This window comes from Dendrobates tinctorius, unplaced genomic scaffold (genome assembly GCF_039654945.1).
Source record: "Dendrobates tinctorius isolate UK_male_01 unplaced genomic scaffold, ASM3965494v1 ptg000006l, whole genome shotgun sequence".
NCBI lineage: Eukaryota > Metazoa > Chordata > Amphibia > Anura > Dendrobatidae > Dendrobates > Dendrobates tinctorius.
The window spans coordinates 12,869,516-12,894,707 of NW_027361674.1; the positions used below are offsets into that span (position 1 = coordinate 12,869,516).

General features: G+C 43.0%; 1 protein-coding gene across 5 annotated transcripts in view; it reads right to left on the reverse strand.

Annotated features, from left to right (window-relative positions):
- SYNE2 (spectrin repeat containing nuclear envelope protein 2) overlaps nucleotides 1–25,192 on the reverse strand; it is a 553,640-nt gene that overhangs the window by 45,052 nt on the left and 483,396 nt on the right. For 4 of the 5 annotated variants that reach the window (XM_073570828.1, XM_073570812.1, XM_073570838.1 and 1 more), the window contains 10 exons: nucleotides 24,492–24,623; nucleotides 23,756–23,910; nucleotides 21,396–21,543; nucleotides 20,532–20,626; nucleotides 19,962–20,211; nucleotides 18,208–18,402; nucleotides 17,827–17,952; nucleotides 14,860–15,015; nucleotides 11,381–11,539; nucleotides 8,750–8,916 (listed from right to left, as the gene is read on the reverse strand). In XM_073570828.1, the coding sequence (XP_073426929.1) occupies nucleotides 8,750–8,916; nucleotides 11,381–11,539; nucleotides 14,860–15,015; nucleotides 17,827–17,952; nucleotides 18,208–18,402; nucleotides 19,962–20,211; nucleotides 20,532–20,626; nucleotides 21,396–21,543; nucleotides 23,756–23,910; nucleotides 24,492–24,623 (1,583 nt within the window). The remainder of the gene's footprint in view (nucleotides 1–8,749; nucleotides 8,917–11,380; nucleotides 11,540–14,859; nucleotides 15,016–17,826; nucleotides 17,953–18,207; nucleotides 18,403–19,961; nucleotides 20,212–20,531; nucleotides 20,627–21,395; nucleotides 21,544–23,755; nucleotides 23,911–24,491; nucleotides 24,624–25,192) is intronic. The other variant, XM_073570820.1, reaches the window with a different exon arrangement.

The following is a 25,192-nucleotide window of genomic DNA, read 5'->3' on the forward strand; positions in this document are numbered from 1 at the left end:
CAACATGGCGTCTGATCTCAATTCCAGCCCCAATTCTGAGTTGAAAAAGTCAAATGGTGCTCCTTCCCTTCCAAGCTCTGCCATGTGCCCAAACAGTGTTTTACCCCCACATGTAGGGTATCAGCCTACTCAGGTCAAATTGCAAAACAATTTCTGGGGTCCAATTTCTCCTGTAACCCTTAGGAAAATAAAAAATTGGGGGCAAAAATATCATTTTTGTGGAAAAAAATGATTTTTTTATTTTCACGCCCGAGCGTTATAAACCTCTGTGAAGCACTTGGGGGTTCAAAGTGCTCACCACACATCTAGAAAAGTTCCGTGGGGGGTCTAGTGTCCAAAATGGGGTCACTTGTGGGGAGTTTCAATAGTTTAGGTACATTAGGGGCTCTCCAAAGGCAACATGACACCCGCAGACCATTCCATCAAAGTCTGCATTCCAAAACGTCACTACTTCCCTTCCGAGCCCCGACGTGTGCCCATACAGTAGTTTTCTCCCACATATGGGGTATCAGCATACTCAGGACAAATTGGACAACAACTTTTGGGGTCCAATTTCTCCTGTTACCCTTGGGAAAAAAAAATGGTGAGTAAAAGATCATGTTTGTGGAAAAAAATACAAATTTTTTATTTTCACGCCCGGGCGTTATAAACTTCTGTCAAGCACTGGGGGGTTCAAAGTGCTCACCTCACATCTAGATAAGTTCCTTGGGGGGTCTAGTTTACAAAATGGTGTCATTTGTGGGGGGTTTCCACTGTTTTGGTACATCAGGGGTTTTCCAAACGCGATATGATGTCCGATCTCAATTCCAGCCAAAAACGTCAAATGGCGCTGCTTCCCTTCTGAGCTCTGCCATGCGCCCAAATAGTGGTTTACCCCCACATGTGGGGTATCAGCGTACTCAGGACAAATTGCACAATAACTTTTAGGGTCCTGTTACCCTTGGAAAAATAAGAATTGAGGGTGAAAAGATCATTTTTGTGGAAAAAATATGATTTTTTAATTGTACGGCTGTATGTTATAATCTTCTGTGAAGCCCTTGGGGGTTCAAAGTTCTCACCACACATGTAGATAAGTTCCTTAGGGGGTCTAGCTTCCAAAATGGTGTCATTTGTGGGGGGTTTCCACTGTTTTGGTACATCAGGGGTTTTCCAAACGCGACATGATGTCCGATCTCAATTCCAGCCAAAAACGTCAAATGGCGCTGCTTCCCTTCCGAGCTCTGCCATGCGCCCAAATAGTGGTTTACCCCCACATGTGGGGTATCAGCGTACTCAGGACAAATTGCACAATAACTTTTATGGTCCTGTTACCCTTGAGAAAATAAAAATTGGGATGAAAAGATCATTTTTTGTGGAAAAAAATATGATTTTTTAGTTGTACCGCTGTACGTTATAAACTTCTGTAAAGCCCTTGTGGGTTCAAAGTTCTCACCACATATCTAGATAAGTTCCTTGGGGGGTCTAGTTTCCAAAATGGGGTCACTTCTAGGGGGTTTCCACTGTTTAGGTACATCAGGGACTCTCCAAACGTGACATGGCGTCCGATCTGAATTCCAGCCAATTTTGCATTGAAAAAGTCAAACGGCGCTCCTTCCATTCTGAGCTCTGCCATGCGCCGAAACAGTCGTTCCCCCCCACATATCAGGTATCAGCGTACTCAGGACAAATTGCACAATAACTTTTGCAGTTCAATTTCTCCTGTTACCCTTGGTAAAATAAAAAAAATTGAACCTGAAGTATTTTTTTTGTGAAAAAAAGTTGATGTTCATTTTTTTTTAAATATTCAAAAAAATTCCTGTGACGCACCTAAAGGGTTAATAAACTTCTTGAATGTGGTTTTGAGCACCTTAAGGGGTGCAGTTTTTAGAATGGTGTCACTTTTGGGTATTTTCTATCATATAGACCCCTCAAAGTGACCTCAAATGTGATGTGGTCCTAAAAATAAAATGGTGTTGTAAAAATTAGAAATCGCTGGTCAACTTTTAACCCTTATAACTTCCTAACAAAAAAAAATTTTGCTTCCAAAATTGTGCTGATGTAAAGTAAACATGTGGAAAATGTTAGTTATCAAGTTTTTTGTGTGCTGTATCTCTGTGATTTAAGGGCATAAAAATTCAAAGTTGGAAAATTGCGAAATTTTCAAAATTTTCGCCAAATTTCCGTTTTTCTCACAAATAAACGCAAGTTATTTGAATGAGATTTTACCACTAACATGAAGCACAATATGTGACGAGAAAACAATGTCAGAATCACCAGGATCTATGGAATCGTTCCAGAGTTATGACCTCATAAAGGTACAGTGGTCAGAATTGTAAAAATTGGCCCGGTCATGAACGTGCAAACCACCCTTGGGGGTGAAGGGGTCTGAATACTTTCCCTTCCCACTGTGTGTGTGTATATAATGTTACATCTAATCTCCCCAATATTGTTTCAGATTTTAGTATAAATATTATAGTTACTACTTTAACCCCTTCCTGACATCCGACGTACTATCCCGTCCACGGTACCCGGGCCCGTATGACCGTGGACGGGATAGTACGTCTACCGCGATCAGCGGCGCCCACGTGGTGAGCGCCGCTGATCGCGGCCGGGTGTCAGCTGATTATCACAGCTGACACCCGGCACTATGTGTCAGGGGCGGTCACGGACCGCCCCCGACACGTTAACCCCTTGCACACCGCGATCAAACATGATCGCGGTGTACCGGGAGTTAAAGGGAAGCATCGGCAGGGAGGGGGCTCCCTCCGTGCTTCCCTGATCCCCCCACGGCAGCGCAATGTGCAGCGCTGCTGCGGGGGGCTCCTATCCTCCAGGCCCCCGGATCCAAGATGGCGACGGGGGCCTTCGGGGACCTGAGGAAGCTGGCTTCCTCAGTGCCTGCAAAGCGCAGGCAAGAGGAAGTCTTCTTCAATGCCTGTGACAGATTGCTGATCTGTCACAGTGATCTGTGATGTGACAGATCAGCGATCTGTCACAGGACAGTGATGTCCCACCTGGGACTATGTAATAAAGTTAAAAAAAAATAAAAAAAAAAATGTAAAAATAAATAAAAAAAAAAAAATAAAAAAAAAAAATTCCCCTCAATAAATCCATTTTTTGGAAATAAAAAAAAAACAAAACAATAAAAGTACACATATTAGGTATCGCCGCGTCCGTAATGACCCGCCCTATACAACTGTCCCATTAGTTAACCCTTTTAGCGAACCCCTTAAAAAATAAAAAACGAAGCAAAAAATAATGATTTATTATCATACCGCCAAACAAAAAGTGTAATAACGCGCGATCAAAAAGACGCATATAAATATCCATGGTACCGCTGAAAACGTCATCTTGTCCCACAAAAAACGAGCCGCCACACAGCATCATCAGCGAAAAAATAAAAAAGTTATAGCTCACAGAATAAAGCGATGCAAAAATAATTATTTTTTATATAAAATAGTTTTCATTGCATTAAACCGAAAAAACATAAAAAAACGACCTAAATGAGGTATCGCTGTAACCGTACTGACCCGAAGAATAAAACCGCTTTAGCAATTTTACCGCACGCGGAACGGTGTAAACGCACCCCCCCAAAAGAAATTCATGAAACGCTGGTTTTTGTTCATTCTGCGTCCCAAAAATCGGAATAAAAAGCGATCAAAAAATGTCACGTGCCCGAAAATGGTACCAATAAAAACGTCAACTCGTCCCGCAAAAAATAAGACCTCACATGACTCAGTGGGTCAAAATACGGAAAAATTATAGCTCTCAAAATGTGGTGATGCAAAAACTATTTTACAATAAAAAGCGTCTTTTAGCGTGTGACAGCCGCCAAACATAAAAACCGCCATAAATAGTAAATCAAACCCCCCCCCGTTATCACCCCCTTAGTTAGGGAAAAATAATAAAACTAAAAAAAAAGTATTTATCTCCATTTTCCTGTTAGGGTAAGGCTGTGTGCACACGCTGCGGATTAGGTGCGGATTCATCCGCACAGATTTTGTAAAATCCGCAGGTGAAACCGCAGGTCAAAAGACCTGCGGTTTTACCTGCGGATTGCTCTGCGGTTTTGTCCTGCGGTTTTTCATCTCCTCAATAGAGGAGATGGCAAACCGCAGGAGAATCCGCAGAAAGAATTGACATGTCAATTCTTTCTGCGGATTGAAAACCGCAGATAATCCGCGCGGAAAATTCCGCACCGTCTGCACTGCGGTTTTTGATTCCCATAGGGAATCATGGTACTGTACACCGCAGCAGCCAAAACCACTGCGGAACCGCAGCAAAATCCGCAGCGTGTGCACACAGCCTTAGGGTTAGGGCTAGGGTTGGAGTTATAATTGGGGGTTTCCACTGTTTGGGCACATCAGGGGCTCTCCAAATGCAACATGGCGTCTGATCTCAATTCCAGCCAATTCTGAGTTGAAAAAGTCAAATGGTGCTCCTTCCCTTCCAAGCTCTGCCATGCGCCCAAACAGTGTTTTACCCCCACATGTAGGGTATCAGCCTACTCAGGACAAATTGCAAAACAATTTTTGGGGTCCAATTTCTCCTGTTACCCTTAGGAAAATAAAAAATTGGGGGCAAAAATATCATTTTTGTGGAAAAAAGTGATTTTTTTATTTTCACGTCCGAGTGTTATAAACTTCTGTGAAGCACTTGGGGGTTCAAAGTGCTCACCACACATCTAGATAAGTTCCGTGGGGGGGTCTAGTGTCCAAAATGGGGTCACTTGTGGGGAGTTTCAATAGTTTAGGTACATCAGGGGCTCTCCAAACGCACATGACACCCGCAGACCATTCCATCAAAGTCTGCATTCCAAAACATCACTGCTTCCCTTCCGAGCCCCGACGTGTGTCCATACAGTAGTTTTCTCCCACATATGGGGTGTCAGCGTACTCAGGCCAAATTGGACAACAACTTTTGGGGGTCCAATTTCTCCTGTTACCCTTGGGAAAATGAAAAAATTGGGGACTAATTGATCATGTTTCTGGAAAAAATACGATTTTTTTATTTTCATGCCCTGGCATTATAAACTTCAGTGAAGCCCTTGGGGGTTCAAAGTGCTCACCTCACATCTAGATAAGTTCCTTAGTGGGTCTAGTTTTCAAAATGGGGTCATTTGTGGGGGGTTTCCACTGTTTAGGTACATTAGGGGCTCTCCAAAGGCAACATGACACCCGCAGACCATTCCATCAAAGTCTGCATTCCAAAACGTCACTACTTCCCTTCCGAGCCCCGACGTGTGCCCATACAGTAGTTTTCTCCCACATATGGGGTATCAGCATACTCAGGACAAATTGGACAACAACTTTTGGGGTCCAATTTCTCCTGGTACCCTTGGGAAAATAAAAAAAATGGTGACTAAAAGATCATGTTTGTGGAAAAAATACGAATTATTTATTTTCACGCCCGGGCATTATAAACTTCTATGAAGCACTGGGGGGGTCAAAGTGCTCACCACACATCTAGATAAGTTCCTTAGGGGGTCTAGTTTCCAAAATGGTGTCATTTGTGGGGGGTTTCCACTGTTTTGGTACATCAGGGGTTTTCCAAACGCGACATGGTGTCCGATCTCAATTCCAGCCAAAAACGTCAAATGGCACTGCTTCCCTTCCGAGCTCTGCCATGCTCCCAAATAGTGGTTTACCCCCACATGTGGGGTATCAGCGTACTCAGGACAAATTGCACAATAACTTTTAGGGTCCTGTTACCCTTGGGAAAATAAAAATTGGGGTGAAAAGATCATTTTTGTGGAAAAAAAATGATTTTTTAATTGTACCGCTGTACGTTATAAACTTCTGTAAAGCCCTTGTGGGTTCAAAGTTCTCACCACATATCTAGATAAGTTCCTTGGGGGGTCTAGTTTCCAAAATGGGGTCACCTGTAGGGGGTTTCCACTGTTTAGGTACATCAGGGACTCTCCAAACGTGACATGGCGTCCAATCTGAATTCCAGCCAATTTTGCATTGAAAAAGTCAAACGGCGCTCCTTCCATTCTGAGCTCTGCCATGCGCCGAAACAGTCGTTCCCCCCCACAAATCAGGTATCAGCGTACTCAGGACAAATTGCACAATAACTTTTGCTGTCCAATTTCTCCTGTTACCCTTGGTAAAATAAAAAAAATTGAACCTGAAGTATTTTTTTTGTGAAAAAAAGTTAGATGTTCATTTCTTTTTAAATATTCAAAAAAATTCCTGTGACGCACCTAATGGGTTAATAAACTTCTTGAATGTGGTTTTGAGCACCTTAAGGGGTGCAGTTTTTAGAATGGTGTCACTTTTGGGTATTTTCTATCATATAGACCCCTCAAAGTGGCTTCAAATGTGATGTGGTCCTAAAAATAAAATGGTGTTGTAAAAATGAGAAATCGCTGGTCAACTTTTAACCCTTATATCTTCCTAACAAAAAAAAATGTTGGTTCCAAAATTGTGCTGATGTAAAGTAAACATGTGGGAAATGTTAGTTATCAAGTTTTTTGTGTGCCGTATCTCTGTGATTTAAGGGCATAAAAATTCAAAGTTGGAAAATTGCGAAATTTTCAAAATTTTTGCCAAATTTCCATTTTTTTCACAAATAAACGCAAGTTATTTGAATGAAATTTTACCACTAACATGAAGTACAATATGTCACGAGAAAACAATGTCAGAATCACCGGGATCAATGGAAGCGTTCCAGAGTTATGACCTCAAAAAAGGTACAGTGGTCAGAATTGTAAAAATTGGCCCGGTCATGAACGTGCAAACCACCCTTGGGGGTGAAGGGGTTAATACAATCACTGACATTTATGTTAAAATAATAATAATCATTATATAGAAAAAAAGCAAACAAAAATACAAACAAAAGCAAGAAACTATAAAAAGAAAATGGCTAAAAAATAAAACAAATAATGAAAATAAAAAAAAAAGAAAAGAAAATAATATCAATACAAGCAAGCGACAAATGTGTAGAAAATGGCCCTAAACCCCTCACTGATGAGTGATCTCCATTCTTTGCAGTAGCAGATATTCAGGATGGCTTCTCCCCCACCCTGTCCCTTTTGTGCTCCATCAGGCTCCCGCCAGTAATCAGAGCTGACAATTCCTTTCTGAATGGCACAAGCTCTTACAGACGCGAGGAGGGCGCTGCTTGTATCGCTGCCATATGGCCACGCCGAGCCTGATGCCACTGAATCACATCACTGTCTAAGCCACATCCAGACTAATATGCTCGCCAACGACTGAATCCTCACCGGCCATTACTACATAGTGTTCACCCATTAATATAATGTAGAACTATGAGCAGATGAAATACGTGGTGGCACAAATAAAAAAAGAACAAAACATTTTTTTTAAATTAAAAATAAAATAAAGAAACAATAAGAAAACATTAAAAATAATATATATATATATATATATATATATATATATATATATATATAATTTTTTTTTTTTTTAATACACATAAATGGCTGCAATTACACTTACACATAATTTATACTGTGCAGAAAATAACTTGTGAAAACCTCAAACAACTACTATGCATTAAGCGACACCTCAGCGCTGCATTATTTGTGCCCAGCATTGATGCCCTGGTTCCATCTGTGACAATGCCGCTCTCAGCACTGCTACATCTGTACACAGCAGAGAAGTTCCTAATTACAGCAGTTGGAGCAGCTGCAGCAGATACAAGTTTGTATATCTTGATACAAACTTCAGCTTCATTTCCATAAGTGGCGGCAGGTGCTGAGTTACCATAATAATGGTGGGACATGTCCAGCGTCCAGGGGAAAAGTAGCCAAAGCAATAGAAATAACTGGAGAAGAGGAAAAAAAAAAATCTATATTTTGCCCTATGGATGGGAGAACCATCTGTGCTGTGGTGTGATGGGGGGGCTCACTCTCACTGCATATGCAGAATCTGTTTGCGTATGTTCAATTTGCATAGGTCAAACATGGCCGATAGCATCCTATGGCTTTACCGTATATGCATATGCTGGAGGCATCCACCAAGAAATGCTGCAGACATACCTCCGATGTTCATGGGGTGACCCCGAGTGTGTATAGTGCATTGCACCCACTGTGGAGCACATACCATCATGAGGTTTACATCCAACAGGGTCCTGGCATCCATTCACCATATGGACCAATTGAAAGACATATACTGCACAATATACTTCTGCTGTATATTTTCAGGCAAGTGACTGAACTCCGTGCATATCAGCAAAGCTGCCAATAGGAAAACCTTTTTTTTTTTTCTGAAAAGTTATGAATGAGGCCTTAAAGGGAATCTGTTATCAGTTTTTTTTTTGCTCCCCCATCTAAGAGCAGCATAATGCAGAGGTAGACAGCCTAATTCCAGTGATGTGTCACTTACTGGGCTGCTTTCTGTTTCTACTCCGAAAACTCAGTAAACAGACTCTGTGGGCACACAGCCTACATGAGCATGAACCAGCCATGAGAAACAGCACTGCAGCATGGGGATTGGGAAAAAGGAAGCAATATAAGGTGATCAAGAATATTACAAAAACTCATAACTTTCCAATCCCTGGAGGAAAAAAAAAAGATAAAAAAATATAAATAAAAATAATGTTTAGCTGCTCTTCAAACATAGAGAAAAGTAACACATTAAAACCCATGTGCACATTGAGTTTTTCAAGGAGTTTTTGGAGCAGAAAGTGAGCGAAAACTCTCCAAAAAATGTTCAGTTTCTGCACTGAAAACTCAGGAAAAGACTCCATGTCTACACAGGCTCACAATGTGTTCGTTCATTCAGTGCGGCACACATCCGCTTACCGAGAGCCGATCACATCGAAGAGGTGCTTCCAGCGGTCGTTGACTTTGTTCAGCTTGTTCTCGATCTCCTTGGAGCGGGCTTGGTTGCTGGCATTGATCAGCTGGTCTCCGATTTGCTTCAAGTGAAGTTTATTTTCACTGAAGAGATTTATTTCCTCCATGCAATCCTACAACGTAATCCCATAAACCGTTATAAGAGCGCAGTAATAATACACAAGACCCCCGAAGCTAAACCCAATGGTTCTCAGAATATTCAATATCCCCATGACACAGTACGTGGAACCAGTTCTCATTATCTGTATATTGTTGATACCCAAGAGACTGGGATGTTTCACCATCGATATATTATGGCTGCTATTCACTATTATAATATGGCCGGAGGGTCTGGATCCCAAGTTACAGGAGCACAACCTGCCCGGGTGGTCTATGACACAAAAAGCACTGTGTTTCCTGCACAACCCTCTTAGAGGTAACAATCATTTGTCTGAAGAGCTCCTTTGGGACTCTAGACTTAAAGAAATCCGTCAGCACAAAATAACTGTTCAAACAAAGCACAGGCGGTTAGTGCACCCTTGGCGTGGCCGAGCAGTTAAGTGCACCTTCCCGTTTTCCATCTAGCTCCGCCTTCTCTTCTTTGATTGACAGCTCTGACTGTGCATGAACCAGAGGAGCGGAGGGACTGATGAAAAACAAGTGGGTGGGAAATTGCACTAAACTGCTCGGCGCATGCGCTTGGTTTGGACAGTCATTTTCTGCTGACAGACGATAATTTTCAAAGGATTTTGTCCGCGTGTTTAATAAATTAAAGTACGACCTCATAAGAACCCGAAATATATACTGTAGATTTTCATAGATCGAGGTCATGTTCATGCTTAAATCACAGTCATCTCAATTCCATAACTCTGAGGCCCAATCGGACCCAAGCAAATTTTAGGAGCGGCCAATCTCTGGGACTGAGGGCCTTTACAGGTAGTGATCGCGTGTCCAAGAACACCATGGCAAGACGACAAGTAATGTCAGGCTGGGTTCACAGCTTGCCGCTGCATTGTGGCACATGGTAGTCAACTTGCAATTGCAGCAAAAGTGAATTACTTGCGAAAGTGCAGCAATTAAAAAAAAAAAAAAATGCTGCTTGAATGCATCCTAAGGTAGGGCTGGTAGGCTGTAGCCGCAGGCCTCATTCACACGTCAGTGATTTTACTTACATATAAAAAACGCACAGTTATTGTTCTGGATCCTATTTTCATCCATTTTTAGAATCCGCATGGGATGCATTTTTCTTGTACGACAAAAAAAAAAAAAAAAAAAAATGCTAAGTTTTTCCTATCCACTAAAAAAGTAAAAAAAATGGACAGCACTGTGATTACACACGTACAGCCTCCATGTGCTGTGTTTTTTTTTTTCAGGCTTCCTTGATTTTGAACGGGTGCCCTCGATAAGCGACTTCAATCACAAACAGACATGTCTCCATATTCTCATATTCTTCTGAGGACACTCGATTGGCAAAAAACAGCATAAAAACCCAAAACATGTGAACAGCTTGGATAGAAGAGGTTTGTGAAACACGGGCGTCTAAATGAGGCCTTATGATTTATTGCTCCTCCGAGTGGTTATTTTGTGGTTCACTTTGCATTACCAAATGATCATGACGGGACCCCAGGCAATGAGCTTATTTATAGGGGCCCCTAGGAGCAAATGCTTGGGATATGTAGTGCAAGGGGGTGGCAGGTCCCCTCAGTTGCGCCCTCTCCTCCTTCCGTCTGTCCCCTGAGCCTTTTATGTAAATAAGTTATAACACTACTCTATGTCTGACCTGATGTATTTGGTAATATGTGTATTAATGTAGATTATCTATGTATGGTCATATGTTTTATGCCTTGATGTTATCTTCCTTTGTCTGTCATGAATAACTGTGGGGCTGTGGTTGTAATGCACATACTAGAGGCAGGGACCGAACTAGCTAATATTAGGGGCTGGACTTGCAGCCTCAGAAAGAGAAAGCTGCTGCTTCTCGGTCAGAAAGTCCAGGTGCGTCGACCAGGGCAGATGTGTGTTACAGAAGGGGCACTGCCAGACTCCCAAATGGGAGAAAACTGCTGCCCTGGACCAAGGATTTATACAGACTGAAGGCAGGCCCCCAGGACTTGGGAAGGGCCTTCGCTAAAGGGGTCTCAGGCGCCCAGATGCCAGCGATTGGACTACTGCGAATCTCGGCCACTGTGGATGTTGTGGGTACGGCCGCTGCACGTGTCAGGGAGAGAGCAGTAAGCCAGTGTTGAAATTGTCTTTTTTGTCCATTCATCATTATTCAATAAAAGTTACTTTTCCCTGTTGGAGAACAGCTGCATTCTGGACCCTTAATTACCTGAACGGCTATGACCAGAGGAGGAGAATTCAACCTGTGGGAAAAGCTACGTTGGTTCCGTTTACCTATGTGCAAGGGCCCGGGAGAGTTCACTGACCATTAGCTCAGTGGACTACTTCCCCAGTCACCCTTGTTACAGTAGGACGATAGATAAAGCAGAAGAACTTTCTTTGATGCCACGCGATGAAGCCACCAGCCCCATGGCATTACTGGATTACACGAGGCTTAGATACCCCACATTACACTTCTGCTCCACCTCCATGTACCTTCTGCAGCTTCTCGATCATTTCCTCAATGTTCACATCACCCGTCTGTAACACTTTGCTCTCCATCTGCGTCAGCCAGTCGCACAGCTCCTTGTTCTTCTCGTTGAACACGTTCCAGGCATTGAGTCGGTCCTCAATCTCCTGCTTCCTCATAGACACCTATAATGGAGGGAAAGTCATCATCCTTAGTGTGATCACAACATGGGAACAAGGACAAAGCAAAAAAAAAAATAAAAATCTGTCATGTCAGCAGCAGGATACACGCAACCTTGACATGGGATAATAGCTTAATCAATCCATTTAGCCTGTCTGTGACATTTATCAGTTAATTGGATGGATAGAGTCCCCTTCTTGGCTTCGCCGACATCTCTCACTGTGCAGGCGTGTTACTCATTACATTTCCAAATCTGCCACTAATGGGTGATGCAAGACGATCACCATCATTGGGATGGAGTTACCATTGGTCATGAGGTCTAAGGGGTAACGTTTCTCCTTGTGGAAAGTGACACGCCAAACCTGGCGTGTCAGAGTGAGGAGACGTATAAGCCATGTATGCTCCTCTGGGAAATTAAATATGCAAATTGTCTCTTCATAGAGGAAGAAGATTAAAACTCTAGCGCCACCTATTGGAAACAGTGATAAAGTCAATATTGTTTCCTTAACGAGCCATGCAATAGGACTTAGGATAAAAGCCAAAACAGAATCTCAAAATGCAGACAAGGTGTTTTGGTGCTTTGCTCCTCATCAGTGCAAAGTAGGAGGTCCGATTTCACTAGGTGAGAGGCTCTAGGCTGGGGTCTCAGGAATAAGCCCCTTTACATTTAGCGATGCACCAGTGATCCGACCAGCGATCCGACCTGGTCAGGATCGCTGGTGCATCGTTAAATGATCGCTAGTGAGCTGTTCTCCATGTGGAAAGTGACAAGCCAAGCCTGGTATGTAAGTGTGAGGAGACTTATAAAGCCATTGGTTATGAGAAAGCTCTGCATAGACACAAGTCTTACCAGTTGCGTAGAATACCACCAACAAGTCAGGCTTCTTGTATCCTTGGCCTATATACAAAAGCCATTGACATGGTATACCAGTTGGCCAAGCTATCAGTCATGGACTAACCATTACTAAACACAGAGAAGAGCCAGATGCAGGCACTGCTTATCTCCAATGGAAACATATCAAGCAGTTGACAACTAGTAACTTAGGATACCATCCATGGCTGCTCTGTGAAGGTTGCTACCAGAGATGACAATGACGCAATGTTAAGAAAAAAAAAAAAGATATTTGGACAAAATAAATAATTTCTGCTGTGACCTAGGTTTCCATTAGGCATGTACCGCTTTTCAATCCCAAATGGCAGATCAACTTTTTGGGTACACATCGATAACTTGGCACAATAAGGCATAAATTCTCACTAGAAAAGGCGAAGCAATAGGACAAATCGCCAGGTAGTAGAACGCTGATGAGACTTGGCAGAAATTGCAATCAGAGTTCTGGAGCAGACCTTTATTTAGGCATTTCTATCAGACTTCTCTGCAACACAAGCTCCATTATCTCGTGATCACAGTTCACAAAGTGATGGTTTCAGTGGGGATTGCCGATAAACACCACGGCCGCCCTCCTTGGTGACATCACACAAGACATTGTCAGACTGTGCATTCCGGATACTTGCCAATAAACGAAGGACAGACATTGATTTTCCTCTTTGGCCGCACGGGTTTCATCTCCGACTCCATTACTGTGGGCTGTGCCACCTACCCACTCCATAATGAGCACAGCGACAGCACGTTTCAGCACACGCAGTCGGCTAATCCGTTTATCCAGATTTTCTAAGTTAACACATCCTGTAGATTACTGCACGGCACACGCACTAGAATTCCCAAATCTACGGCTGCATGCAGCAGCCACACTAATGTCCGGCAAGTTGTGCAACCAAAAACATTTCTGCACTGAAGTCTATGGGAAGTGAGCCGCACGCAACTTTGTGACCGAAAAGCAAACATTGTGTTGCTGTAGGTTGCGATGTGACACCGTCAGATATCATCAGATGTTCTTGCTAAAGTATCACGTAATGACCCACGACTCATAAGGCTGCAATAATCAGATGTGGTGAATGATACAGAATCTGCACCCAAAACCTACAGGTATATGGGGCTTACATTTTGCACACGTTGCAGGAGCATAATACCTTTTTCCTAATCCATCACATGCCCATATGTGTCGTATTACAGCACCAGCCTAGTGGAAGACATTTTACAAAGACTCATCCGTGCACAATGGAGAAAATCCAGAGTGGCGCTGTGAATTCCCATCTGTGACCCGTCCGTCTATTCTGTGGATTTCCAAGTGGCGCAGTCAGATGGCCGTAAAAATCCAACGGACTGGCCGCAACCTGAGCGTGACAGCTTCATATATGGCTATGCTGCAGCCCGGGTGGGGAGAGCTGCCGGCCAGTCCGCTCACTGCTTACCGATCTCTGTGCGCTTCTGACTGCGCCATTTGGGGCAAATCTGCAGCAGAAATTTCACGCCACCACTTGGAACAGGTTTTGCAGGTGCAGATATACACCCTGCGAACACCGCCTCAGGCCTCGTTTCCACGTGCGGAAATGCTGCACTTTTCCCATCATGTTTTCGGCAAGTGTTCGTACCAAATATTGGTTTTTTTTGGTGTCCAGCATTTTTTAAGTGCTGTAATGAGCTTAAAAATGTAGAAAAAAAATGGACATATCTGCAGCATCTTAAAAAGTGCACACTGGGCATGAGTTTCCATAAAATCACTTCCACTTTGATTTTGCATTTGTGCTACGTGGGAATACGGTGCCGAATTGCTGCAGCTTTTTGCCAAGGATTTCAAAACAAAAAAAGTGTAAACCAAAATCGATGTTGGAACACCACCAGGAACATACAGCCTTCCCTTTTATGCCCTATAACAAGAATAGGAAGCTGCAATCTAAACACAAGAATCCGCACAGAAATCATCACGCCCCGGTGCTTGGCTTCCCACCGCCGTAGTTTACTAAAGTCTCTGTTCATCTAAATTTGCTTAGAATGAATCACGGAGGGGTCCAGAAGGTCCGACACCGGCACAGACTAAAAATACGTCCAATCCAAGCCTGGACGTGGAGTGAAAGCTTCATAGGAACAGTCCAAATAAATTACATTGTATCCTTTCATTTATTCCAAAATAACTTGTATCCAAATTGCTAAAAGAAACAAAAAAAATGTTGGCAAGGCCAAAAATAAGCGCAAAAATTAGAACGCAAAGACTGATGTAGCAGAGGTGTAACCGTCTGCGTTATTTATGGTTTTACATAGGACTGAGGAAACGGACGGCGTTATTTTTAGGTTAGACACCACCGTTCGCTCAGCTCTGCTGCACCTAGGCAGTGACATTCCGCAACAATGTAACAAGTGAGACTGCAGGAGCAGATTGTGTAGTCACAGGCTATGTTCTATGGAAACTTCCAAGTCCTACACACTCACCCGCAGGCAGAGTTCTTCCCACTGCCGGTGTAGCGCCTCCACTTGGTTATCGAGAACAATTCCATCCTCGGCTATGATATATTGGGATAACTCCGATTTCATGTCATCCAGATCTTTTAAACTATCTCCCCACTCATCCAGGGCTTCCTCTAGCTCCTGCATTGAAACACAAGGGACAAGACACACAGCTTCAGCTCTGGCTTTTTTTGCAAACCTGTTTAATCTTGTGATTGGTCAGGGCAGTGGGGGGGAGGGGAGGATGGGAAGGGGGGCTGGGTGTTTGTCCATGCACAATCACTGTGGGACAATGCAAGGCCAACTGCAACAGGCTGCTGAGCCGCTCTCCTCTGGTGCTCAAGGTGTTAAGTCCAAGAAGCCTTGGGAACTATACAAGGAAAAGGCTGCAGGGAGAACACTTCCTGGCCAGGAGACCTTCTCAATGTTTAGTGATTGTTGAGATTGGAAGGATAGAATTCATTTCTTAATATGTAAAATTATGCTTTTCGGTGATTAAAAACAAACAAACAAAAAATTTGCATTAAGACATTTTTAACGTTATTTTTATTTTTTGCGGTTAATTTTAAAAAAATTTCAGTACGGTGTGTGAATAAGGCTGGTTTCACACTTGCGTTCCTTGGAGCTGCGCACCTTTTCAGGTGACATCAAGCCCAGAGGTTAGTAAATTCTCATGGTGATATGCTATGAAGACAGTGAGCATCAACTGCCGTGACCTTATCAGCACTAGTCACTGACGCTGCACTGGCAACATCGCCTCATTCACCAGTGGTTTTTCAGTCGGGACGGTTGCATCTTAGCACCTTCCAGGTTCAAAAATGTATATCCCCCAGATATGGATTACGGCGTGGGACACAATGACGGACATGTATGGTATATTGTTGCTTTTTTATTTTATATTTATTACAGGAGAACAAGGTGTTCACATGGATTAGGTGTGTTTGTAAGTATGGTTTAATTAAGGATAATAAAGCAGTCTGTGTCTTTATTTCAAATAAAGGATTTTTTACTGGGTGTCTGTGTTTTCTTTGCAATTTGACCATGGGGTTAGTAATAGGGGCGTCTTATTCACGCCTCTCCATTACTAATCTTGGGGCTTGATGTCAACTATTACCCCATTGTCTCCGCTACAGGGCAGTGTGAAGAGCAAGGCTATGTGCCAGAATTGGCGCATCTTAGAGATGCGCCTTTTCTGGGGCGGATGAGAGATGATGTTTTTAGGCTGAGTTCACACGTGGCGTTTTTTTTGCGTTTCTGTAAACGCAAATAAGCATCCCATGCATTCCTATGGGATTCTACAATGCTGTGCTAATGCTGCGGTTTTTACCGCGGCGGAATCGCTTCGCGGTAAAAAACGCAGCATGCTCATTAATTTTGTGGAATCGCGGCGATCCCGCACCGATAGGAATGTATTGTTCCGCTTATTTCCCGCATGTGGCTGTGCACAACATGCGGAAAGTAAGCAGAACAATTGCGGATGGTACCCACGGTCCGGAGGAGAGGAGACTGTCCTCCGGGCTTTGGGTACCATATCCCTGTAAAAAATAGAATTTAAAATAAAAAATATTGTTATTCTCACCTTCCGACGTCCCGCGCAGCCTTCCCGCCTCTCTCCACGCTCTCATTCCCAGTAATCCTTTGCGAAAATGCCCGAGATGGCGTCCGTTCTCGCGGGATCGCGAAGTCTCGCGGTCATTCGCGCAACGTCATCGCGAATGACCGCAAGACGTCGCGATCCCGCGAGAACGGACGCCATTGCGGGCATTTTCGCAAAGGATTACTGGGAACGGCTGCGCGGGACGTCGGAAGGTGAGAATAACACCATTTTTTTTTTTTTTTTTATATTCTGTCTTTTACTATTGATGCTGCATAGGCAGCCTCAGTAGTAAAAAGTTGGTCACACTTGTCAAACACTATGTTTGACGAGTGTGACCAACCTGTCAATCAGTTCTCCAAGCGATGCTACAGATCGCTTGGAAAACGCTAGCATTCTGCAAGCTAATTACGCTTGCAAATGCTAGTTTTTCCGCGGGAAAATCGCGGGAATTTAAAATGCGATTTTTACACGGAATGGAATTCCGGAATTCTCGCGGTAATTTCCGCGAGAGTTCCGGTACGTGTGCACATAGCCTTAGTCGGGGGGTCAGGATCCATGGCCATTTTCTAGGCTATTAACATCAGCCCTCAGCTGTCTGCATAGCCATTGCTGGCTATTAATTATAGGAGGACTCCACGCCATTTTTTTCCATAAAAGAATCTTTTATTCACTAAATACATGTCCAGAATTTTCACACACACTGTACTAGTTGTATTTGTCACTGACATGTATATATCTGTTTGTATGTAATCCATCTCTCCTATACTGTCAGCTCCTGCAGGGATTTTACAGACGCCAACAAATGAATTACCGGCTATTTTTCTATCTATCTCTCTACGAAATATATATATATATATATATATATACACACAGTGCCTTGCGAAAGTATTCGGCCCCCTGGAACTTTTCAGCCTTTTCCCACATATCATGCTTTAAACATAAAGATACCAAATGTAAATTTTTGGTGAAGAATCAACAAGTGGGACACAATTGTGAAGTTGCACGAAATTTATTGGTTATTTTAAATTTTTGTGGAAATTCAAAAACTGAAAAGTGGGGTGTGCAATATTATTGTCAGGTACGCCATGTGAGTCTGGAAAACGCTCAAATTAACCCATGCGGCCTAGTTGGCAACTGCCATCCAGGGCAAAGCTATAGGGGGTACAGAGGGATCAGGGCACCTGATGCCATTTTGCTAAGGAAAAAGGCACTAGCTGACCATCTAATGTGAAGGAAGGATTGGGCATGTTGAATTTTGATGCCTGATCATTTTTTCCCAGGGGAGATAAATCAGCACCAGAGCTATCAGGCATCGGCTTATTCCCCTCTCCCTTGCTCTGATTGTCCTTCCTTACCTTCAGAGGACCCTTGGTTATTTGCAGCTCTTCGTGAAGTGTTGGCAAAGGATCTTCTACTCTCCCTTTCAAGTCACGAAGGGTTTTCCTTTTGTGCTCGATCATCTTTTCAAAAATGTGTCTTTTCTACAAAAAATAATATAGAATAGCAGCCAGGTTTGATATTTGATTTCATTATACATGTATCATAGGACTAGAAAAATATGGCTGCTTTCTTCCAAAAAACAGCTCCACACTTGTCCACAGGTCGTGAGTGGTATTGCCACTCAGCTGTGCTGCAATAAAAGACACAACCCAAAGACGGGTGTGGGGCTGTTTTTGAGGCAGCCATGTTTATCTAATCCTGGACATTCCCTTTAATATGTTGTTGCAGCCGCTAACCTGAGAGATGCCACTGAAGTGTGTAAGAGCCTCCTGCAGCTGCTGCGCAGCGCTCCGCCACAGTTCCTGAAGATGCGTCAGATCTCGTTGAAGGTGCAACTTAGATTCCGGATCAGCGACTGACAATACGTCCTTACAATGGTGGACAGTGGTGATGTAGCCTGGCTGTAATCTCCCCAGACGCCTCTCCGTGTCCTGCTCAGGAACAGGTTGTATGTTAATTTAAGCCAGAAGGTGATATTCTTTTACTCTAATCGATTTTTATTTTCTGATAGATTGTAGATTATGGGGCAACTATCTATAAAAATGTAGTTTTTAGAGGCTACATAGACCATAAACAGCAATACATTGACTCTCACTCATTATGAAGAGAGGGGGAGGAGGTGAGCTGTGAATTCACCAATATGATTATTGGATCCGGGGTGTTCTCTACTGTATATAGAGGTGTTATCATATCAGTCATTGTACAGGAGGAGGTGAGCTGTGACATCACCTTCTGTGTATCCTGTGATATCTAATGTATATAGAGGTGCTATCAGTCATTGCACAGGAGAAGGAGGTGAGCTGTGACATCACTTATTGTGTAAGATGGGTTCTGTGAAATCTAATGTATATAAAGGTGTGGAGATGGAAAGGGGGGGTAGATTGGAGAGTCAATAGCAAGTTCAACCAAAGTCTCAAAAATCTTAGGAACTGGTAAGGAGTATCAAGTCTTTCAGTGCAAAGTGGCTAGGACTGGTGTTGTTAAAGGAAGTTTTTTTTAGCATAAATGACTGTTCAAACCAAGCACAGGTGATTAGTGCACTCTTAGGGTACCGTTACACTACGCAACGCTCCAGCGATCCCGACAACGATACGACCCGGTAAGGATCACTGGTACGTCGCTAAGTGGTTGCTAGTAAGCTGTCAAACAGGCAGATCTATTCAACGACGCAGCAACGATACGGCGATCCGTATAACGACCTCAGCGGTCGTTGGGACCGTGTCACACAGCAGCTATTCTGATGACTCACGCCTGCGTCCCTGAATTCTGCATCGCCAACGAGGTCGCTCGTCGGCGTCAAACACAGCGATGCATGCTGGCCAGTGGGACACCAGCGATCAAAAAATGGCCCAGGACATTCGAGCACGATCAGCGAGATTGCAGTGGGGGGCCGGTCGCCGCTATTTGTCACACGTAGCGAGATCGCTGGTGAGGTCGCTGTTATGTCACAAAATCTGTGACGTTTCAGCGATCTCGCTAACGATCTCTCTACGTGAGACGGGGGCTATAGTGTGGCCAAACAGTTCAGTGCACCTTTCCATCTACTTGTTTTCAATTTACTTGTGTAAAGGTAGAGCTGTCAATCAAGGAATAAGGAGGCAGAGATAAATGAAAAACAAGCAAGTAGGAAGGTCTACTGAACTGTGCTTGGTTTGAACAGTCAGCTTGTGCTGACCGATAGAGTTGAGCGAATTTGTTCGGATTCGCTTCCGAATACGAATGGCAGCGAAAATTGTTTCTGCAATATTGGTCGAACACAGCCGAACATCATTGTAGTCAACGGGAGTAGACATTACTGAATATGTTTGGAACCAATCGTCAAACATACATTTGGCACGACTAGGGAACCAATATGGCAGGAATATGGCAAATCCAGATTCGGCGACCGAATCCGAACAAATTCGCTCAACTCAACTGACCGACTCTGTTTAACCACCGCTAGTAGGGACCCCATTTTGTTCACTGCTTTTAGGAATAGTTAATTTCCTACCTTAAAGTTATACATCAGTTTTTGTGTGTTGATTAAACTGTGACATTTCTGGCGTCGGACACTAGATACATCTTCTTGTACGTCACGTAAAAGCTGTTCCAGGCTTTGCTTGGAGACTCGGAACTGTCCCCATTGCTTCAGGAGAGCACTTATTTCCTTCTTCTTCTGCAGCACCAGCCTGATCACGCTCTGCCACTTCTCTTTTAGGGACGTAAGCTTTAGAATAAACTCATTTCTGAGGAAAAGCAAACTTTTTTTGGTTTAGATATGCAAATTTGAAAACGGCAAAAGTCATCAATATAAGAGGAGGCTACTGAGTGAAGCAAAGGAACAGGTGCCAACAATGAGGGTTCATGCTCTACATGCACATTTCGTCAACAATTTGCCATGGATTTCATCCTATGTAATACTATCCGATTGACTGCATATTGATGGAAACACAATCACACAATTAGATAAAATATGTACGCTATGGGAGGAGAACATGAGCTAATAATAGAATATTTTGGAGAAGGGTCTCTATCTAGAACATGCCATGGTAAAGGGATAATATAGGGAAATACTAGGTACCTGTTTTGCTCATCCTCCAATTCCAAAACACTCAAAGCTTTGTTCACAAAGGTAGGTAAAATGTGCTCATTTATGGTGATTTCAGCTTGAAGCCTCTGGGAAAAAAAGGCATTTATTTACATTACAAATATCCATTATAGTAGACAGTGACCAGCCATAACAGTAAAAGTAAATCCCGACTCATCTCATGACCATGGCTATGAGGAATCGTTTGACAAACAGTTCAAAGTGTTGACTTGGCCTCCAAATTCTCTAGACTTTAATCTGATTTATCATCTATGGAATGTGTTGGAAAAACAAGTCGATGCAGGCTGCACATCACAATTTACAGGTCTTAAAGGAGACAAGTCAAGATGTTTTTACTAATAAAACTAGTGTTATACCTGCATAGCTCCAAATATAACTATACAAATGATACATTTCTTGTAGTAATCTGTTGAGACAACGCTGAGAAATCAAGCTTTAAAGCTACATGCAAATTAGCCTGCAAGTGAACTGAGGGCGTGTCTGTGCACAAGTGCTTCACCACGCCCCCAAGCTAATATGCATGTGGCTTTAAAACTCAATTTCTCAGCCTTTGAACATCGTATGCCTACAAGACCGGTATCATTTTTGTCGTTGTACTCTGGTCTATACAGCCGGACCACTGATTTAATACAGTTTATAGTATATTATATTAGAGGATGTAGACTGCACTAATCACTGAATTTATCTTACATTAATCTTCAGTTAGGACCCATAATCTATTTTCCACATACACGAACGGGAATGAACCCCTCCCAAAAAATAAATTTCACTACCCTTTAGTGGTTTCTTTAGATTTCTCTACTAGTAAGCTGCTATTCGTTTTCTGATGTCACATACCTCATAGATTTCCTGCTGCTTTCTCAGGGCTTCGAACTTTCCTGCAATTCCCACTGTCAGATTGTCCTCCATCTTCTCCAGACACAGAATCCAGGTCTCATAATTCTGGATGAAGTTATTTTTCTCCAGCTCAACCATCCGATGTTGTCTGTTTAAAAGACATTATCAATGGGTCATTTATTGGAAATTCATCGGCCCATATATATGTTTATTCCATAATAAAACGGGCTGTAATTGTATTTTTTTTTGTAAACGGGCAGTCTATGAACAGAGGGATTCATGTGAATGGTATTTAGCTGCAATACTAGAAAAATCCAAAAACTATAGCGGAGCTGGTTTAACCATAAATGCATCAGCACAAGACCTTTAATGAAAGTATTAAAGATTTGGCATCGTAGTTTGCAAACAGTCGAGTATGGGTGTCACAGCTAGACCCTAAAAGGACCCCAAACACATTAGATGAAAGTCAAAGCTGACTGGCCCAGCCATCTGATGTGTATGGGTGCCTCCAGACTTTCCCCTGAAAATAGATAATGGGTTAGAGAAGGATCGGGAAGTTGGTATTTCAACGTCCAATCCAATTGTTTTCAGGGGAGATAAGCAGCTGCCACATGTATCTGGCAGCGACTGTTTCCTCTCTCAACAATAAAAACACATGAATGCTCAGCGAGCCGAGCACTCGTGCATATGGGAGATGGAATGAACGTTCAGTTGACAGCTATCTAATGTGCATGGCTTGCATAATGATGTGCTGATGAATTTCCCCGCAGAGCTTTCACTAAAACTCTGAGGAGCAGCAAGAGGGCTACCATTTCAATTTCAACCTTGCGGGCTACTGGGTCATAAAAAAGCTGCACCCCTTTGGGTTATTTCATCCAATACATGTATTAATTGTATCAAAGTACTACTGCTTTAAATATGGCCTGTCTTCTGCTGATGGAACTCAGAGGACATGCATCAAGCAATTCCATACTTGTCCGAAGGCGGGGATTTACTGTCCTGCAGAAAATATGTATATATTTTTTTTAACCACTAGCACTTTAACTATATCAATACACTCAATTTCCTTGTCAGAATCAAAAAGATTTTTCTGTTTTCAGAAAGTGCTGGAATAGCAGACGAGTCCCTATTTTAAGCACTAAAAACTCGTAAAGGTTCATTCCTGAGTACTGTGGAGAAAGGTAATGGAAAAAATGGAAAGAGAGGATGCTGAAGTGCTTGGGCCATTAATGTGACTCAGATAGCACAAGCTTTTGGAAAAGTTATGTTATCTGTCCATCAAACATTACACAGAAAGGAGATGAACATCGATTGTAGACTACATTTAAGCATTTTGACACGAGACTTTATCAGGATCCACAGTTTTGATGATAGAGTTGGGAAGTAGAGTGAAGTTATAGTCTCACTGTCATGACTCAGTTGGCCGGTGACCTGGGACCAGGGGCTTCTACCCTGTCCCTAACACTAGGGGGCGACTTAGCTCACCTTATTCCCCGGGTTACTTCTGAAGGTGAAGATGCCGGGGCCGACACACTTGCCTTATCTCCTGTATCCGCCCTCCGTCTGTTCCCTTCCCCACCCAGGAAAGAGGGGAGCAACTGTGCACTGGCAGTACATCAACCAGATGAACAAGGCAACACAAAAAAGGGCAACTGAAAATACCAGGCAAACAAATATTCACTCACATATAACAGAGGAATGCATCGGGGAGTGGAGGACAGAGAAAAACCAAAGTAAGAGGAGGAAAGGGAATGACCCTTACAAACCCATAAAAACAGTCACAGATAACTCCTCAAAACTCATTCTCATATAACCACCAAACAACTCTCCTCCCAGCCAAGCAGCATAAGCTACTCTGACAATGAGTTTCAGTCAGGACCCAGATTATATATGAGATAGGAGTGGCTAACAGAGCTCAGCTGAGACCTCAGACTCCCAGAGCTCCCAACAAAAGAAATTAAAACCATTTAAAAAGAAAGTGAAGTGCTTCTTTTCAGTGCAGTAGTAGGAGCAATCAGATGCTGCAGTCCACTGGCTCCTCTTTGTTGTGGTAATCTAGTGACACTAATTTAATAGCAATATGTAAGTATCACATTATACAATCTGTATCCTATTATCCTATTAATGAAATTCCCACTGATCGCCTGATTGACGAGGCCATGGCGCACCCGGCAAAGCAAAGCTCTACATATTGGGTAGTGGCCATGAATGGTGTTGCAGCTCTCACCAATTCACAAAGTGAGACCATTTGACGTTCGCCAATGATAGACACCAAGCAACTAAAGACTTTGTAAAGCACAAAAATGACAACCTCCACATAGTAAAATATTTGTACATAACCATCACATTTCAGCACTGACCTGCAGTCTTCCAGGGCTGCCGCTATTGTTTTAGCCCACATCCGATTTAGATTCTGCAGTGACATCTGAGTGCGGTCACCGAGGGGAAGGGTGGCCATCTCCTCATTCAAGCGCTCAACATCAGAAGTTAATTCGCTGAGCTCCAAGAGATGCTTCTACACAGGGAAAACAAAATATTAACACTAGAATTGGTGAAAAAGGTTCTCATGACCTTTGTCCATTGGCCACGTCGGTAGTCTGTGGCCACCCAACCAGATCTCTGCACACCTCCTCGTTTCTGCTGGAATCTCTGCAACCTCTTCTGATTAGTACTCCCACGGCAAGGTGTAAAAGATATTACACCGGGGCTAAAAATAAAAAGAGGCAGTGCAGGAAGGAGGAGGAGGTTTGCAGAGCTCTGGTTGGGCGGCTACAGACTCCTGATGTGGCAAATGGACCAGGATTCTGAGAATATTTTGCTCAACTCTATGTAACACTTAATTAACGGAGTTCTCTGAGACATGGATGGACTGTCCTTGGTAAAAGACATTAATGTTTGAGTGGTAGGGGTCTGTCCATATGGACAACCGGCTGTGTAAAGAATTGGAGGGGATGCTATGGCTCATTCATTATACTGAAGTTGGACCCCCCCCTAAAAACATGGAAATCTTATGTCAAAGTCCCTTTAGACCCCTATATGTAAAAACTATCCAATCTCTGTACTTGTGACTTGTCCTTTTCGTCCGTACACATTTACCTTGATGACTTCTGCCCTCTCCATCTTCTTCTCAGTATTACATGTGAGGCTGACTTCGTCAGCGGATGTCTTTATACGTGACTGGAGTTTATCTAGGTCACTCTTAAAGGATTGAACTTCATTCTGTATAGACTAGAAATGCATATAATACATTAAGGAACTTTTCCACTGCGAGAATGAAAGTACAGGACAAGACATTCAGTCTAATGGCGAGCTCCAGATCTATAGGTCCCTTTCTAAAGGACTTTTCAAAGTCTTTTAAGGTTTTTTTTTTCAGTTTTATTTTTTTGGAGGAAACTGCATGAAAAATGTGCTGGTAAAAGAAGTCCTAAAATCAATAGAGCAATCCAGGAAATCTACAGAGGCTGTGAAGATATATCAGCCTGGAGGGAGCCTAGAGGAGCCATCCAAAGATGCACATAGATGAGTCTGGTCAGGTTCTGTGAGGTTCTGTACAGGATGCATCGAAGTTCATTTTTGTAGCGTGTTTGACTGAAAGGAGCCATCAATAGATGGGGTTGGTTCTTGAGGCTCTAGAAAAGTTGGATCTGACTGAAGCGTAGAGGAGCATTTGAAGTGCAGGGTCTATGAAAACATTAGTAAAGTTCTTGGAGGCAAGAAATAGAACCCTAGAGATTAAGGTCAGGATAAAGAGAAGAGAGGGCCTAGATAGGGTGAAGAGCAGGCACTACAGAGAGATG